General features: G+C 47.0%; 1 protein-coding gene across 1 annotated transcript; it reads right to left on the reverse strand.

Annotated features, from left to right (window-relative positions):
• Positions 1–3692: 3692 nt before the first annotated feature.
• Positions 3693–4896, reverse strand: LOC125944056 (adhesive plaque matrix protein-like). The gene has a single exon (XM_049663791.1). It carries the CDS (start codon positions 4749–4751, stop codon positions 3807–3809), a length of 945 nt encoding a protein of 314 aa, XP_049519748.1. The 5' UTR covers positions 4752–4896; the 3' UTR covers positions 3693–3806.
• Positions 4897–18062: the final 13166 nt, after the last annotated feature.

The following is an 18062-nucleotide window of genomic DNA, read 5'->3' on the forward strand; positions in this document are numbered from 1 at the left end:
ACCTTAATCTGCCTTGAATACATTCTTCATGAATGAATACTTTCTTCAGGAAGCGCACCAACAGGAAGTGGACCTGGAAAAGCCCTAATGGAGAAACAAGGAATGAAATAGATTTCATACTCTCTGCCGATCCAAGCATAGTGCAGAATGTAGAAGTGTTAGGTAAGGTAAAGTGCAGTGACCATAGGTTAGTAAGGTCTAGGATTTCTCTCAATTTGAAGAGAGAAAGAGTGAAATTAGTCAAGAGGAAACAGGCCAACCTAGACGCAGTAAGGGTGAAAGCAGATCAATTCAGGCTGGTGCTCGCAAACAAATATGCAGCTTTAGAACAGGAAGATGAAGATAACATAGAGCTAATGAATGAAACCGTAACTAGGCTGATCTCAGAAGCAGCAATTGAAGTGGGAGGTAAGGCAACAAAGCAACCTGTAGGGAAGCTCTCACAAGAAACAAAGGACCTAATAAAGAAACGACAAAACATGAAAGTGTCCAACTCAAGAGATCAGATAGAATTTGCTGAACTGTCAAAACTGATCAACAAGAAGAAAGTAAGGGATATTCGAAGTTATAACGTGGGAAAAATTGAGGAAGCCGTAAAATATGGACGCAGCATGAAATCAGTAAGAAGAAAACTAGGCATAGGACAAGGCAAGATGTATGCACTGAAAGATAAGCATGGTAATATCATCAGCAATTTCGATGACATAGTAAAAGCAGCAGAAGAATTCTGTACTGACCTGTACAGTAGCCAAAACAGCCAAGCTACTTTCATTCGAAATAGTGATGAACCGGATACAGAAGCTCCTTCTATAACTAGCGATGAAGTTAGAAGGGCCTTGAAAGACATGACCAGGGGAAAAGCGCCTGGAGAAGATGGAATAACAGTAGATTTAATCAAAGATGGAGGAGATATCATGCTTGAAAAGCTTGCGGCCCTTTATACACAATGCCTCACAACTTCAAGTGTACCAGAGAGCTGGAAGAACGCCAACATTATACTTATCCATAAGAAGGGAGACGTTAAAGAATTGAAGAATTACAGACCCATTAGCTTGCTTTCAGTATTGTATAAAATATTCACCAAGATAATTTGTAATAGAATCAGGACAACACTTGACTTCAGTCAACCAAGAGAACAGGCTGGTTTCAGGAAGGGATATTCTACGATGGACCATATCCATGGCATCAATCAGGTAATTGAGAAATCTGCGGAGTACAATCAACCTCTGTATATGGCTTTCATAGATTATGAAAAGGCATTCGATTCAGTAGAGATACCAGCAGTCATAGAGGCATTGCGTAATCAAGGAGTAGAGGAGGCATACGTGAATATCTTAGCAAATATCTACAAGGATTCCACAGCTACCTTGGTTCTCCACAAGAAAAGTAGAAAGATACCTATCAAGAAAGGGGTCAGGCAAGGAGACACAATCTCTCCAATGCTATTCACTGCATGCTTAGAAGAAGTATTCAAGCTCTTAGACTGGGAAGGATTAGGAGTGAGGATCGACGGCGAATATCTCAGCAACCTTCGGTTTGCAGATGACATTGTCCTATTGAGCAACAATGGAGAGGAGTTACAACAAATGATTGAGGACCTTCATCGAGAAAGTGCAAGAATTGGGTTGAAGATGAATATGCAGAAGACAAAGATAATGTTCAATAGCCTGGCAAGGGAACAAGAATTCAGGATCGCCAGTCAGCCTCTAGAGTCTGTAAAGGAATATGTTTATCTAGGTCAATTACTCACAGGGGACCCTGATCACGAGAAAGAAATTTACAGAAGAATAAAATTGGGTTGGAGTGCATACGGCAGGCATTGCCAAATCCTGACTGGGAGCTTACCACTGTCGTTGAAAAGAAAAGTGTACAATCATTGCATACTACAGGTGCTAACATATGGGGCAGAAACTTGGAGGTTAACAAAGAAGCTCGAGAACAAGTTAAGGACCGCACAAAGAGCGATGGAACGAAAAATTGCAGGAGTAACGTTAAGAGACAGGAAGAGAGCGGTGTGGATCAGAGAACAAACGGGGGTAGACGATATTCTAGTTGACATTAAGCGGAAGAAATGGAGCTGGGAAGGCCATGTAATGCGTAGGATGGATAACCGGTGGACCATTAGGGTTACAGAATGGATACCAAGAGAAGGGAAGCGCAGTCGAGGACGGCAGAAAGTCAGGTGGGATGATGAGGTTAGGAAATTCGCAGGCGCAAGTTGGAATACGCTAGCGCAAGACAGGGGTAATTGGAGATCGCAGGGAGAGGCCTTCGTCCTGCAGTGGACATAAATATAGGCTGATGATGATGATGATGATGATGATGATGATGATGATGATGATGATGATGATGATGATGAATCTGCCTTAACCAGACTTAATACAACCTGGTCGACCCTAATCCACCTTAATCCTTTTGACCCAACTTAATTGCTGGGTAGACTGTGACATAATGGACATCCGTCACTGGTTTTGACACTTACGTTAAGGAATCTACATACATAGGCTACTGTTGATTCAGCTTTGTCAACGCGAATTTTTAAATGCGAAGCATTTCTTTGCGAACATTTGCTACTTGGACATCATCTATCAATCTATGTACCTACGTCTACGTCTAGTACTTACGTCCTTGCGCTCTCATGATCGTTTCGTTAACTTGATGTGTACCAATATTGGAATACTATGACAAGAGTATATGACGAACATAAATGATGTCATGACATGCGTGTCATGTGGGTAATGAAACAGCCGCCTACGACTTGGTGCTCTCAGGGTCGTTTCAGTTACTTGGTAGGTACCAAAATTAGCATAGTGTGACAGGAGTGTATGACGAACATAAATGAGAGTTCATGACATAAATGTCATGACATGCGTGTCATGTAGGTCATGAAAATGACCCAGTGAAAAAGATTAACACTCCAAAGCCACTGAAATGGGTTCTGACGTGGGCCCTAAGGAAATACTAATAGTCGTGACCATGACTGAGCAAAATTGACAATGACTCAACGAATAAAGATTAACACTCAAAACCACTGGAATGGGTTCGGACGTGGGCACTGAGTGAAGGAAGAACTAAAGGATGATGGTAGAAGTCATAATCATGGGCATGACTCAGCAGCAATAAAATGACAATGACTCAGCGGAAAAACATTACTCAAAAACCACTGGACTAAGTCAAGGAAACACTAAAGAATTGTGGTAGAAGTCATAATCATGATCATGACTAAGCAAAAATAAGAATGACTAGGCGATAAAAGATTAACACTAAAGAACCAATGGAATGGGTTGGGATGTGGTACTAAGTAACGAAAAAGGCTAAAGGTTGATGGTCGAAGTATTCATGAGCATGACTAGGGCTTTCGCCTTCAGGTCTCTTAGGCGTAGGTAAAGGGACTCCTGAGGACTCATGACATGAATGTCATGACACGCGTTTCATGTAGGTCATGAAAGAGCCGCCTACGTCTTGGTGCTATCATGGTCGTTTCGTTGACTCGGTAGGCTCCCCGCACACTGCTTCGCATAACATCAATTCGCAAAGGGCGTGGGATCTGCCGGCTTTTTCTACACACCCTGTCGACGCATGCACTTTTCCTCAGAACCTAGCCACATACAGCTTCGCTGTAAAAAGGAAACAGCAATTTGAATGAATGCAGGTGTAACGAACTGTGCCAGCCTGCAGTAAAAACCGTCGCCACCGCACGTTGCTCCGTGGCCCGTGCGCATTCTTTATTTCGGCCAACAGCCTCTGCGGGGCTACGTCGATTACGGCCTTCGTTATACGGCACCCGCTTCGACAACCGCGCCTTCTTACGTCGACGTTCCCGAATAGGCCGGTGTCACCGTCACCTCGGTCGACAGCTTTGCTCCCGCGCCACCAGTCGAGCCGATGAAGCGCAAGAAGACCACGAATACGCCCAGCAACACCACCACCGCCAATCCGGTGGCGCTGCCTGCAACGAAGTACTGCCAGATAGCTGCATCTCGCCCAAGGCAGCCCTCGTGAGCGCCGTCACTGTCGTCGACGCTAGGAAGGGCTCCGCTGCCACCATCCTCTACACAGGCCGGTTGCCCCGGCTCTCCTGGTTTGTAACCCTTTACATCTTCGCAACGAGGCAGCCCATGGCCCAGCCGCGGGTTGTAGGATAACGGGTAACGCCTCGGCACCGGATCCTGTGCGTATGGAGGGTACCGCCTCTGCGTGGTGTACGCGGGCGGATAGCGATAACCCGGATAGCGCGAGGCAGGCCTTGGATATGAATACGGCGTAGAGCGTACGCACGGACAGGGCGTACAATACTGTGCAGGCGGCTGGGGCCATGGATGTCTTCGAGGTGGTGTCGGTGGCGGATAGCGAGGTGCTGGCCGATAGGTCTCGGGAGGTCGTCGAGGCGGTGTTGGTGTGGGCCGCGTTGGAGGCCTGTTGTCCAGAGGACCGCCCGACGAACCGTCGCACAGACCCGTTGTCTGGTTGCACAGAGTGGACCCCGGGCAGGCGCTGCACGTCGGGCCTTGCTTGTAGATGGGCTCTCCTACGTAGTTTCCAGTAGGGGCGTAGTTGCAGGTGTATTGCTTCATGTGCGGAAAATCAGCTTTCATGTCGACGTTGTAATAGACGTAGCCGCAGCCCACGAAGCGTGTCTTGGCCCAGATTACCTGGGTGAAGTGGCCTATCTTGACCCCTTTAATGGGAGTGAAGTGGGGCACGTTTTTTGGCGGGTATAGTCCGTACTCCTGCGTGAACCAGCGATCCATAACCCAGGTCCAGTTGGGTCCCCGGATGTAGTCGGACTGGCCTTCCCAGGCCAAGTTCTGGCCCGTCTGCGGGAAGCGATTCGTAAAGCGGTCCGTGACATTATCATGCTTCACGTCACCGTCCGGCGTCGTGCAGAGAAATGCGTGAGCCTGCAGAAGAGGCAGGGGGGGGGGGGGGGGGGTGAATATCAATGCTTATCTCACCTAGCGGCTGACATTGTTAAGAGGATCGTGTTTGGGCGTAAGAAGAAATTTGCGCTTTCTCTGTAAAGAAGGATAAATGTGAATTTGGTGGAGCGCAGTTATAGTATTAGAGATTTTGTACTGCACAGTTAGAGAAATTACGCGCTTGCCGCCCAAAGGAGCGGACGTGGCCTGAACGCTGCGATGCGTTCCGGGTTGATGCAATGCAAGCATTCGTTTTTCTCAGTTGTATTCATTTCTTATCCACGGTTCACGGCTAAGCGGTCCCTGTGATAAAGTGGGCGGAGTGTCGCTCGCGACGCTGACGAAGCGTGAAACGGAACAGCACTTGGAACAGAATTTTTACGTTATTCCAGCCCACTTTACTTCAACACGAAAATCACGCTTGCGCCGCTCGAGCGCTATATGCCGCTAACGGTGGCACAATATAGCGGCGAAATAGATATGCGCACGCCTTCAAACCCTTTCCGCCGTCGGAATCGCTCCCTCAGCCGCATTCTGTGAGCGCAAGGGGTTGCGTGCGAAGGTGAGCCGTGAAGAACTGTGGCTTGATGCGCGCCGTCTTCTCGCGCGCCCAAGTATAGGCGCTGAGCCGTGCGAGCTACAACGCCTGACCGCTTTGCCGGGCGCTTTGACATTGTAGTTTATAGTCAGCGTGAAAGCACTCGTTCCGCATGAGCACAACAGTTTTCTAGCGGCACTAAGTTTCTGCGGAAGCCTCAGTGACATAATAGCAGCGTCTCTCGGTTCATTCCTATACTCACAGTCACTATAATACTTGTTCTGCTGAATAAATACTTGTAATGATGGGGATGAGGTCATGTTAAATGAGCTACGAATTTTTTTTTTCAAAATGTGCTTTTTCCACCTATATTGCCTTGACTAAAATAAGCAATAAAAAGGAAAATGATCGATTTAATTTATCGAGTGTTAAGATCAGCGATGGCAAAAACGTGATCAAACGTGATTATCGGTTCAATTTTCATGATATGCCGCTACAGTTAGATTGATGCAAATATAGGTCACCCCTGTATTGCCAAATTTTGTACTGCCGATGGCTGTAGGAACCATCAGAAGGAAGACAACGGGAGCGGCCGGTAGTTATGCGTTGTCACATATCTTACTTCAGACGCTAGAAAACATCTAGAAATGTTCAAGTATTGTACTTGGGACTTTTTGGCACCCTTAGCTCTCTTCATATCTATGAATTGAAGTGTTGAATATGAATTTCTTATCTATTTTGCCATTCTCACCTTGCTTCGTGCCATCTTACAGTACTAAATGCGTGAATAAATATCGAGACGCTCAGCTCGGGATTGTGAGCATCTTCGACTGACTGATAAATCCGTCACCTTTAATTGCTCCATTTATAAATGCATGATGCTGCACGGACGAAGGTGCTACGGAGTGTATTTCGTGTTGACACGAGCGCACTTTTAATGTTGTATATCAACAGAAATAAATTAAGCATAGGAAAGATGGAACACACAATGAAAAAAAGAATTGAATTCATAAGATGCGACGCATTGATCGTGCGTGCATGATGGGCGCGCTTGCCACACAAGTCACGAGGACAAAGGTCGGCTTGCGAGCATACCATGTTTGTGCACTTGGATCCATGACTTCATGTTACCTTGCTCGACTGCGACAGAATATAATGGGGATTAGATTCCCGCGAAAGCCGCGGTGATTTTGACGTCACCGCTTTCACCGGAACAAGCTTTGTAATGGAAACTTCCGTACAAGTAGCTTGACGTCACAAAGCAGAGTGCACAGGCCTGCTATCTAGGAGGCCTTGGCGCCGCCTCCTCCCGGCGCCGCCTATAAGAAAGGTCACCAGTGATGTCATGAATCCGTGATTTCTTTGCGATTTGTTGCGTGGCATGCACCCGCGTACGCTACGCCGGAGGGCTAGCGACAGCCCTCTTCCTCTATCGCTATAGCGGCAGCGAGAGATTGGTGCAGTGCGACTATTCTCCCTTGTTCCCGGCACCCGACAAATCGGTAGAGTTCAGTGGGTAGTCGCCTTTCACGCAGCGGCTAGCGCCACTGGAGACGACGGAGATTTAACGAATCGGCTCGCAAAGTGCCTCGAGCGGCCAGTCGCGCGGCAAACTTGCCTGTATTCGCGGGCTTCTTTCATGCTCGGAAAAACGCTTTTATGTATCACGTATGGAGCAACAGAAAGCTGTATCGGGAGTTTTCCATGTTGCTCTACAATTTTCTCATTGACATTTTTCATCTAATTATAATATTTAACAAGTGGAATTAATATTTAAGACTAATTATGTGATTAGACAGAATGCAAAAGAATAATCTGAGTATCTCCGAGAGACGGCAAACAAACATTACCTTGGTTCTGTCCAGCTACGTCGCATTTGCATATTTTTAAATCTTGGTGCATGATAGTTGGGGTAACTATACATAGTTGCACCGTGTATACTTCCGCTACAAATGGGCAGGTGAGTGGCGCTGTTCTCTACGGGATTACGCATTGAAGCCACCAAGTTCATGGTAATTATTCTAAATGCAAGAAAGAGTACACCTTTCAAGTGCCTCATGCCTTTAATCAAGCTTCATTGAAGTTTCGCCGCTTGCTGTGCTGTTCTCTTCGCCAGCCATTTACGTTAATAGATAAAAAGAGGCTGGTGAAATTTTCTTAATTAGGTGCTATAAAATCCCCTTCCCACAAACACTTCCTCTTCCAGGGCGAGTAAGACGAGCGATAAAGATGGCTGAGGCTTAGCTCAGCTAAACCTTATATGCAAAGCGAACAATTGGTTTAGCCTAGTTAAGTCTTGGCTTCGCTTGGTTAACCTTTCATTTAGCTGTAATTATTATACTTAGGTATACACACATTGTCAAGCCAGGTATAAATTACAAGCCGACAAGTTCAAGCATTTTGCGAGCCGAATGGCTCGTTCTTCCTCAGTCTCCGACGCTATGCTTCGCGCGCTTGACATTCCGGACCCTCTCCAGTGAAGTAGCTCGCCGGGCGGTACTCGCCGGGCGATATCCGCAGGGTGGTCAGAAGCCGCTTGCCGACGACGGCTCAATGCCTCCCGCTCCCACGCAACACTTAGAGAAGACGGCCCGGCCTCGCTCTCATCCATGGCCAAGCTCGCACTGACTAGGCGAGCGCGCCGCTCCTCTTAGCCTGGCGCGCAGCGAGTCACGTGGTCAAGCGGCGACCCAGCTGCGGACAGCGCATGCGCTAAGTTGACGGTGGAGCTCGGCGCAGCGAGTCACGTGATGCGTTGCCAAGGTTACGGCGTAGCTGCGGTCAAATGAAGGTCAAACTGCCGGCGACGGCGAAACTCGGCTCAGCTAGGTTAGTAAAGCTTTCGCTGCCAAGCAAGCAACAACGTGCAAAACGCTGCCAGGAACACGAACGATCGTGTTCGGCTATTCGCTCTCACTGGATGCCAACTATCTCCGATGGTTTCTCCGTATTTTTTCAATTATCTCACAGCTCTTAACAACAAACTAACATGCTCCAGCCAATCTTTGAGAAGTGTTTGCGTACTATGTTGCGTTGAGTTTGCTACAAAAATTACCAGAGGTAACTCATGCACCATGATCGTTCACCGAACGTGAGAATGGCGGGTAGTAGACAAATTTGTGTAATCTTCGTGATTGGGGCTTGAAACGTCATGAAAATTTTTTAAGGTTTTATCTTTCTAAAGTTCCAAGCAGTCGTAGTTTTCTGAACGCAGTAAGTCTCAATAATGGGCACACGCCTTTTGTGCAGACGTATCTTAAACGACTCCTCACAGCGCGATGCCGGCACACATTTATAGAGATCGTGCTACCGATGAATACGCATGATATCGCCGTATAAATGCCCTCAATGTCGCCTCAAAAAACGTAACTACAATGATGGCCTTCCCGTACCTGCCGGGAAGTGTGCAACACTTTAGAATCCAAACTTTGCCCACAATTTTTCAGTTTCGTCAACTAACACGTATGTCTCCTTGTCAATGCGCAATTATTCACCTATGTCTTCAATAGAGACCGAAGTTCCTGGCATTGTAAAATTGATTGAATCCCTCTGAATGTCCTCTGCTTGTGGTGTTAACAATATTAATTCAAGATTTCTTAAAGAAACAAAACTGTGCTCATCTCTTTTCTTGTGTAAAATATTTCAACAGTCCTTGGATCAAGGTGTGGTGCCTTGTGCTTGGCGGGAGGTGAAAGTGGTTCCCCTACATAAATCAGGAAGCAAACAATCTGTGATTAATTACTGAGCTATTTCTCTCACTTATATACCATGTATTATTCTGGAGCATATATTATCTAATCTGCTTACCTACCTAGAATTTTTAGATCATGGGGTTTTACGTGCCATATCCACGATCTGATTACGAGGCACGCCGTAGTGGGGGACTCCGGCATAGTTTAGACCACTCGCGGTTCTTGAACGTGCACCTAAATCTAAGTACACGAGTGTACACGGCCGCATTTCGCCCCCATCGAAATGCGGCCGCCGTGGCCGGGTCTCGATCCCGCGACCTCGTGCTTAGCAGCGAAGCACCATAGCCACTTAGCAACCCCGTCGGGTCCTAGAATCTAATTCGTTCTTTAGCAATCACCGCATGCATTTAAGAAATCATACTCATGTGAAACACAGTTGCTCTGCTTTACACATTCCTTACACACCATTCTAGAACGTGGTTCCTTGGTCGATTGTACCTTTTTGTACTTTTCCAAAGCTTTTGATAAGCTTAAACACCACCCATTGCTCTACAAGCTTAGGAGCCTAAACACTGACAGCAGAATTCTTACTTGGATTGATTTTTTTAGAAATCGCTCACAGTAAGTTGTTAACAATAATTCCATCTCACCATCGTCTCATGTTACCTCTGGCGTGTCCCAAGGCTCTGTATTGTGCCCTTTACCTTTCTTCATCTGTATTAATGATTCACTCGATTGTGTAAGCTCTTTAATTGACCTCTTCGCAGATAGTTGTGTTGTGTACCGCCAAATTTCAAGTAACCTAGACGTTAGTTCTCTCCAAAACGATATTTCTAATATTGCTCATTGGTGATGAACTTCGAACATGAAACTTAACACTAACAAATGCAAAGTTTTACGTGTTTGACGTTCTACCGGACCTTCTACTACCTGTACCCTAAATAACGCTACTCTAGAATATGTTACTTCTTATAAATACTTGGGAATTCATATAACATCTGATCTAACCTGAAAACGTCACATTAACTACGTTATTAACAATCGTAACCCTGTGCTATAGGGTACCTACGACGTAGGTTTAGTAGAGCTCCTGTAAGTGTGAAACTAAGAATGTATAAAACACTAGTGCGCTCAAAACTTGAATACGCATGCTTAATTTGGGACCCTGTTCAAGCGCACTTAACTTATTCTCTTGAAAGGCTACAAAATAACGCAGCACGTTTTATATTATCCAATTACAATCGCACTAGCAGAGTCACATCGATGAAACGCACCCTTTTCATGAAGTCACTTGTTTCGCGTCGCAAAGCATGTCGTCTTATGCTTTTACATAAGATGTAACATCATCCAGTTTTGAAAACCCAGTTCGTTACGACCCCATCTTATCGTTCAGTCCGCTTAGATCCTCACCCCAAGGTACGCTTTACTATATGCCATACAAAATTTTTTTTTATTGTTTCGTCCCTCGCACATCCAATGACAGGAACTGCCTACCCTCCGTTATCGTTTTCATTTCGGACCATGAAATATTTTGTGCAACCATACACAATTACTTATTTGTTGACGCGTGTAGTTTTTTTGCCTTTTATAAACGCGGTTCTTCGCATTATAACTTCATTCGAACTTCCTGCTGTGTTAGCCTAGCATGCTGCCTTCTCCTATGTATTGTGGATGTTATTAGTATTGTACTTGTTATTACATTTGATATTTTGCTTGTTATTTGTGTACCCCACTCCCCTCTGTAAAGCTCTGTGCGCTTGAGGGTAAAATAAATAAATAAATGAATAAATAAATAAACCCGAGCGGCGCCAACGAGCCAGCTTCGGAAGAAGACGACGCTCGAGCCAATGCTGATGATGACAGTTTTGTGTGGACAGGCGACGCACAGCCGCTTTCTCGTTTCGCCTATAGCCACATAAAGATTTGCTTTAATACACGAACTGTATGACAGCTGGTGCGACGATTTAACGGGCCGCCTAAAACCATCAAAATCAGTCCTTGCAAGCCACACGATACACTGGTGGAGTCGTGCACCTTAGCTATAGAGCAACACCCTAAACAAGCGACAAACAGTAGAAGCGGAATGCAGCATTCAGAACCTAAGCGAAATGCCTATATCCCACATGCTGCACTGGGAACAAACAGAACCAAAATATGGGTAGGCCTAAAGTCCCTAGTTTTCTGTTCTTTTTTAAGTAGCGACATCTATCTCCGTGGGCCGCCATGTTCATCCTAACCTCCTGAAGCGGCGTATCCGCCTAGATAACATCCGATTTCAACGGCCGCTGCTGCAAAGCATCAGTCAAATAAAAGCTACAAGCATGGAGCAGGACAATCAAACACGAACCCAAAAGCGGCTTAGTACTGCACTGCTGCGACCGAACGCGAGATTTATCGCCGTAATTGTGAACCGTACTTACCGATGGTGTCCGTTCTCAACTCATCTTTACGGTGACGCCTGCCGCGCTTCTGCATTCGCGCCACGCCGACCGCAGGAACTCCTTCGCACAAGGAAAAGACAAAAAGATAAACGCGCACAGAAACACTGCTCACTATAATGCGTCGTCAGCCTGCCCTGAAGTTTGCTCGCAGCAGCATGCAAGTGACTACAGGGGGAACAGCGTTAGGAAGAGCATGGCTGCCGGAATGAGTGCCGCCCAATCAGATTCATCGGCGGTGCTTCAAAGCTTGTCGCTACGTAAAAGAAAAAAAAAAGGATATCTAGGGACTTTAGGTAGGCAGTTAACTTCGTCGCTTGCCCGTGTAAAGTGATAAAATACAACCAATACAACAAACACCGAGATGACAAAGGAAAGCGTGACAGCAAGACATTTCCCGCCGAGCGGCGGCGATTCATTGCTGCCGTTTCTCCCGCTCACAAGGCCTTGCGGTGGAATGATAGAAAACGTGTGTTGGCCCAACGTGCTCGCAGGTTTATGAGCCTGCAACGCGCAAAAATTGTTCTTCGACATGCCTTGAAGCTTTGGCCACCTCATATGCGACGGTAGCGATGGGTGTTGCTTTTAACGCGATAGCGGTTAGGGTCCCGTGTCGCAGAAAATCCGGTGTCGGTGTCGGCATTGGCGCCCGCGGCCGAGTAAGCCATCCCCACCCACGCAGGCCCTACAAATACATTTTACTACTAAAGTTGCTCATACTTCGTCTTTCATTCTTCACAAAGTTATTCCTCGGAATTTTGAGAGTGACAGCCCGCGAACAATTGTCATGAAACAAAACACAGACAGCGCATGCCTTTTATGCTAAATCTTCTCAGGCTGACATATCAAAGGGGCAAACTATAAAAGAAGACCGGCCCACGAAAGAGGCCGCGTTTCTACCAGAAAGCGCGCCTTCGTGCATAGCGTTCACCGCCAGCGTTTCCCATTCGCCTTCGTCTCGCAGTGCAAGAGATCGACTCATCAGCTACCATGACCTCACCCCGTTCTACAGAAATTCCCGCCTAATCTACCCCCCCTGCCGCATAAATCTCTTCCAGAAGTGACCAGGCTTGGTGGCGAAGACTTCAAACGGCCACAGTTACGACCCCTTCCTTCTGTCCATTATTACACACGGGGAAACCTCTCCTCACTGCCACTTGTGTCCTAGCACCAGAGCTGACTTTGCCCACATCTTTCTAAATTGCCCGAACAAGCCCAATCCCCCGTGGCGAGGGTCAGAACACCAGGAGCGATGGGAGCGATGGGAGGCTGCTCTGCGCAGCTCGCAACCGGACTTACAGCTTCGGACAGTGGGCTGGGCCAGAGGGGTCGCCGAAGCAAAATGTGCCCGGCCATCTAGAGCGGCCTGAGGGCCCATCGTCGTCCTGCTTCCCTTTCTCCCCTCCCCCCCGCCCCCCTCATATGATTCTCTCGTGAATCAATAAAGTTTACCCACCCACCATCCCGGTAAACATTACGGTTACAAAAGCCGCAGTTGCCGGGAAGTGTGAGAAACAGTCAAGTATCTTTGAATGTTATCGCGTTCCACTCTTGACCAAATTTTTTCCACTTGTTCCACTCTTGAACAAATAGATGTTATGATTATATGTGCTTTTACTTCCTTAGCAAGACTGCCACCGGTTGCACCTATGGCACGAAATTTAGTGATCATTAATTGCACCCGTCCTTGAAGCCAGTTTTGATGACACCGGCAATATAGATACGGTTCAGTGTTTTCGGTCTCAACAAAGGTAAATAAATGAATAAATAAATCAATAAATAAAAACGAGAAATGTAAGCCTATTCTTGTTTATCCGAAATTTGGTTTTAACCGCAAAGAGTCTGTGAAATCAAATTTACCAGAGAGCTAAGACGGCATCTAGCCTACACTTCGATGCAAGGAGTCCGACGAGGTCAAGGTCACGTGTCATCGTGCCACCAGCGCAAGGAAATACTTAAGCGACGGAAAGCATCCCGTCGGGCTAATTTTAAGGTTTGGTTCTCCATGCGCCCTTTTTACAGCCAGAACTTGGCTTTGTTTCCGCAGTGGCTTGTAAGAACCTCGTCACATCCACGTTGTCATTTATCTGAATTATATGTTGGAGCACTATAGCAATATCAGGTTGCAAATAAGGCCTCTCTTTATTTGCGTTCGAATCTATCTTAATTCTTGGGTTGTCTATCAGCATATGGCGTTGGACCCTTGTTATACGGCTTCTCTAAAATTGTTTTCGGTGTTGGATGCAACTGTACAGCGTTGAATAGCAGCGTCTCCAGCTAGACAGCCGATTTCAGTGTCAACAGAACTAGTGAACTAGACATTCACCGATAGGACCATCCGGTAAGCTCGACAAAATAAGTGATCAACCCCCCCCCCCCCCCCCCACACACACACACACACACACAGACACACACACACACACACACACACATACACACACCACACACACACACACACACACACACACACACACACACACACACACACACACACACACACACACACTTAAAGATGGTTAAAGTTCATCAGAAGTGTATGCACAAAAAGAAAAAAAAAACTCGGTGGAACGAAAATAATAGAAAATACGGAACTTTAAGCATAGTGCAACGCTTTATAGTTCTAAAATATCGTATGCATGTCAACTGGTATGGTATGGTAGTAACACGCATCCGCCTAATGCTGTAATTCATGTGGCGATGCCATATTTACGTAATTCCTTACAAACGAGTTTCGCATTGAATCAAGCGGGAGATGGCGAAAGGTGTACATATTGTCTGCATTCATCCACTTGCACACGATAGCTCATTTCGGATGCCAGTGCACAAAGGTTGATGCACTGTTGCCAACGGTGACAAGCTGTATGAAAGGTGACGAACTATATGAAATACTACAATGTGCCACTGTCGCATTCATGTAAACGTGGCTGATGGCCGCTGGAAAGTGTGGTGTCGTGGTTTGTACGAGTTTCGGTTTCGGATGATTGATGATTGATGATGATGACTATTGGAATATTCCGTTGCAACAGGGTGGCGGCCAAGATGTCACCTAGCCTGCTTGACCTTATGCATGGAGGAAGGAAACAAAACAGGAGAGGCCCTGACGTCACTTTTTTGAAGCCGGAAGTGCAGCCATGTTGGTGCGCTACTTCTCTCTCTGCGCCTCCAATCAGGGGTTCTGCAGCTCGCCGGAGCAGATGGGCGCAAACTTTGAACTTGCATTGTTACGAGCCGCCGGAAGTGTGTGCTCCTGACGCGCGTCAAAACAAAGCCTACAAAACTTCTGTAGCCGGTTTAGTAAAAGCAGACGCGCTCCTGTGTTTTTCCGTGGCGCATTAAAGAAGACAACGAAGATCCGCGCCGTGATTGTTTGAGTGTATCTGTTGCTGGCCGACACTAACACTCACAGACCCAAAACACAACTTTCAAGCTTACACACGACACTCCAAAGTCAGCTTTTCTCGCGAGCAAAAGGTGCTGCGGGAAAGACACCGGCGGAAAAATCTTATCTCACTTTTCAGAGACCGCGAGCAGCAGCGAAAGCTTCAGGAGCGCGGTTGCCATGGCAACGTGGACATTTGGGGTACCCGTCCCTGTGCTCCTTTGCGATAAACAGCACGTGACTTCCGCCACACCTTCTCCAATACGTTCGTGCTGGCCAGGGCCTCTCCTGGGGTTTCCTTCCTCCATGACCTTATGAATGTTCATTGCATCAATTGCAGTCTGATATTTTGCCTATCTCCACCTTTTAATACTGCCAAGTTATATAAGCATGTAACGACCATGGCGATCCGCCTCTTCCCTGCGTATTTTCAACTAATGCTCTCAACGTCTCTCACGTTGACCACTGACCAGTTAATGCTCCTGTCAGCTTTGGACCCCGGTGATTTTGGAAGGTGAACGTTCCGTATACGGTCCTGGCTGGGTAAATATCTCGTGGCTACTAGTGACTAACTATGGAGACACCCCATGACGTCACGCATACTACATATTTAGAAATATCTCGTAATAAAACGTTATTCTCCTGCTCCTGGCTTGCGCCTCAGTCAATCCTTTATTGGCTGGTGGGTGCGCTCCTCGTTTAAGCCGGTAGGCTCCAAAGACACCCCTGTAGGTGCTACAACGCGAAAGTCTAAATGCGACATGGGTATGACACGCTGAGCTCCAGAGCCGATACACCGGGTGCAGCGCGCCGGCGTATATGGAAGGCGAGACGATGTGAGTAACCACGGCTTCACCTTGCATGGCGCTCACCTGTGCCCCGTATTCCAACTCGTGGTCCCAGAGCAGCTCCTTCATGTCGGCTGCCGGCGGGAAGCCAGGTAGTCTGCCCAGCGCGGTTTGGCTCCGGAACTGGTTGTGCAGTTTCAAGATGAGCAGGCGCTGCGCATAGTCCACGCGGCTGTCCTTTATCTTGCACCACGCGTTCCGCTGCTTGCACGCCGTGTGCTGAGGGTTCCTTTCGCGATAGCATGCCGGGCAGTTTTGAGCTGCAGCAGGTGACCAGAAGGCCGCCACCACCAGCAGAAACAGCAAGACAACGGCGGTTGTTACCATCATGACGCTGCTTCGAATGTGCTCCTGCTTTTCGTTGCTCGCAAACTGCTGGCGATGGGAGCGCGTTCACTCGCGTTTGAACTGATGATAATGATGATGATAATTTCATGTAGTGGCTGTATACCCGCCACGAGGTATGATGGAGATGATGATGATTTCCAGACTGTGGCCCATACCCACATCGGGCGATTGACCAAGATGCGACGATACACCTATATGAGGTAAGAAAAAAGCAATAAATAAAAGCCCAATTACTTGAATATAAATAAACTAGGACTCGAGCTTTGCATGGTGTAGTGTCCATGCATAGCACTTTTTGGAATGTTGGAAGGCAACCCTGGTAGACAGCAAGGGGAGCTTCCAAGATGGCTGCGATGTAGCACAAGTAAACCCGTGTGCGTTCCCGATTCAATCTGTCGTAATCAGTCTTATTACTCCAACTACGACACGTTACACATGGCAATATTGAACAAAGAATAAGGAGGATAATATCAAATTATCGCAGCCAACTCTTTGTAATGAAATTGCACATTTCGAGGCTAACATTCCTGTGGCAAGACGCCCAGAGCAGAGGCCACCACAGAAAGGATAATTGCCGAAGTCGGTGAAATTCAAATCTGGCTAAACGCAGCCACCGGAAGTATTTTTGTTTTGTAACGCGAATCGACCACAGAGTAAAAAGAAAGGATCAATTGTCTCAGGTTCATTAGAAAAATTATAGACGGGACTGCGTTAGACCAGCCGCGTAAATATAAAAATGTAACTGTCCAACGCCGGTCTTGCGGTCGTGTAAAAGCAACTTCAAACTGGCTTATGACGGACTAGATTAAGAATTCCAGGACTAACCGCAGATGTTGGATGTCAGAATTCAATAATATTGCTTGTGTTGTAGAAGATTGAGTTAAGGAGAATTTTCTGTACCTTGATGGAGAGACGTATGCTGCAAAGGGCAAAGAAGGAAACAACCGAGCCGTCCGGGGAACCAGAGGTAAGCGAGACTGCCAATTTTATTTAATTATAATCTACATTCACCAGGCACCCAAATTAAGTGGACTGCCTGTAAATGTGGAGGGACGCAACGCATGAAATGTTGGCAATGGTTAGTTATTTATTCGAGTTGCTCCTAAAGACCCTCTGGTTGAGGGTATTACACAGGGGTGTTCTGATACAATAGAGTTAGAGTAGTGCGAGTATGGTTCCAAGAATCTATAATTAACAGTGCAGGCTGTTGCGATTTACGAGGTTCGCGCGGCCACGAAGGTTCCATGAATGATGCCATGCCAGGTGCCGCGAGAATGAGAAGTCCAGTCAGATCAGAAAACGGTTTTATATGCAAATGTACATATTTTACAAGAAGGGCTCCATGATATTGGAGCCGTCTACATGTTCTAACATATTTGCATGTTCTAGCGTTTTCATCTGCGAGCGTCTACATGGTCGAGCATCCCCCACAACACTCAGGACCCACTGTTTTATCCCTTTCGTTTCCCTCTTTTACTCGACCAGGAAATGCACTTTAGTTCTTTTAGGCCAATCACAATCTTCGATCAGTTCGTAATCAGCCGCCCATGATGCGGCATCGTTTCCCGTCGGGCTCCGGCTCCAGCCTTGTCTGATCGTCCCCGCACACAGGCAACGGTTGACACCTTGGGAACCAAACCGACCAAACGTTGATGTCATTCCCACGGGAATGCTTGACGCTGGCCCCTTGCAAGAATTAGCCGCTTCTCCGTGGCGGTCAGTTCGCGGAAGCCACCATTTCAAGGGAGGGCGGTGGCTGTTGTCCCAGAAGGGGGCTCCAGGTTGGCGCGTCACAGTTGGCGCCGGGCCTCGTCGTAGTTCGGGCGGGCGCTGGTGCTTCACGAAACACACCAAGAGCAACGTTGCCGCTTTAGCTACGCACGAGGCCGATTACTCATTG

Source organism: Dermacentor silvarum, chromosome 3 (assembly GCF_013339745.2).
Source record: "Dermacentor silvarum isolate Dsil-2018 chromosome 3, BIME_Dsil_1.4, whole genome shotgun sequence".
In the NCBI taxonomy this organism is placed as follows: Eukaryota; Metazoa; Arthropoda; class Arachnida; order Ixodida; family Ixodidae; genus Dermacentor; species Dermacentor silvarum.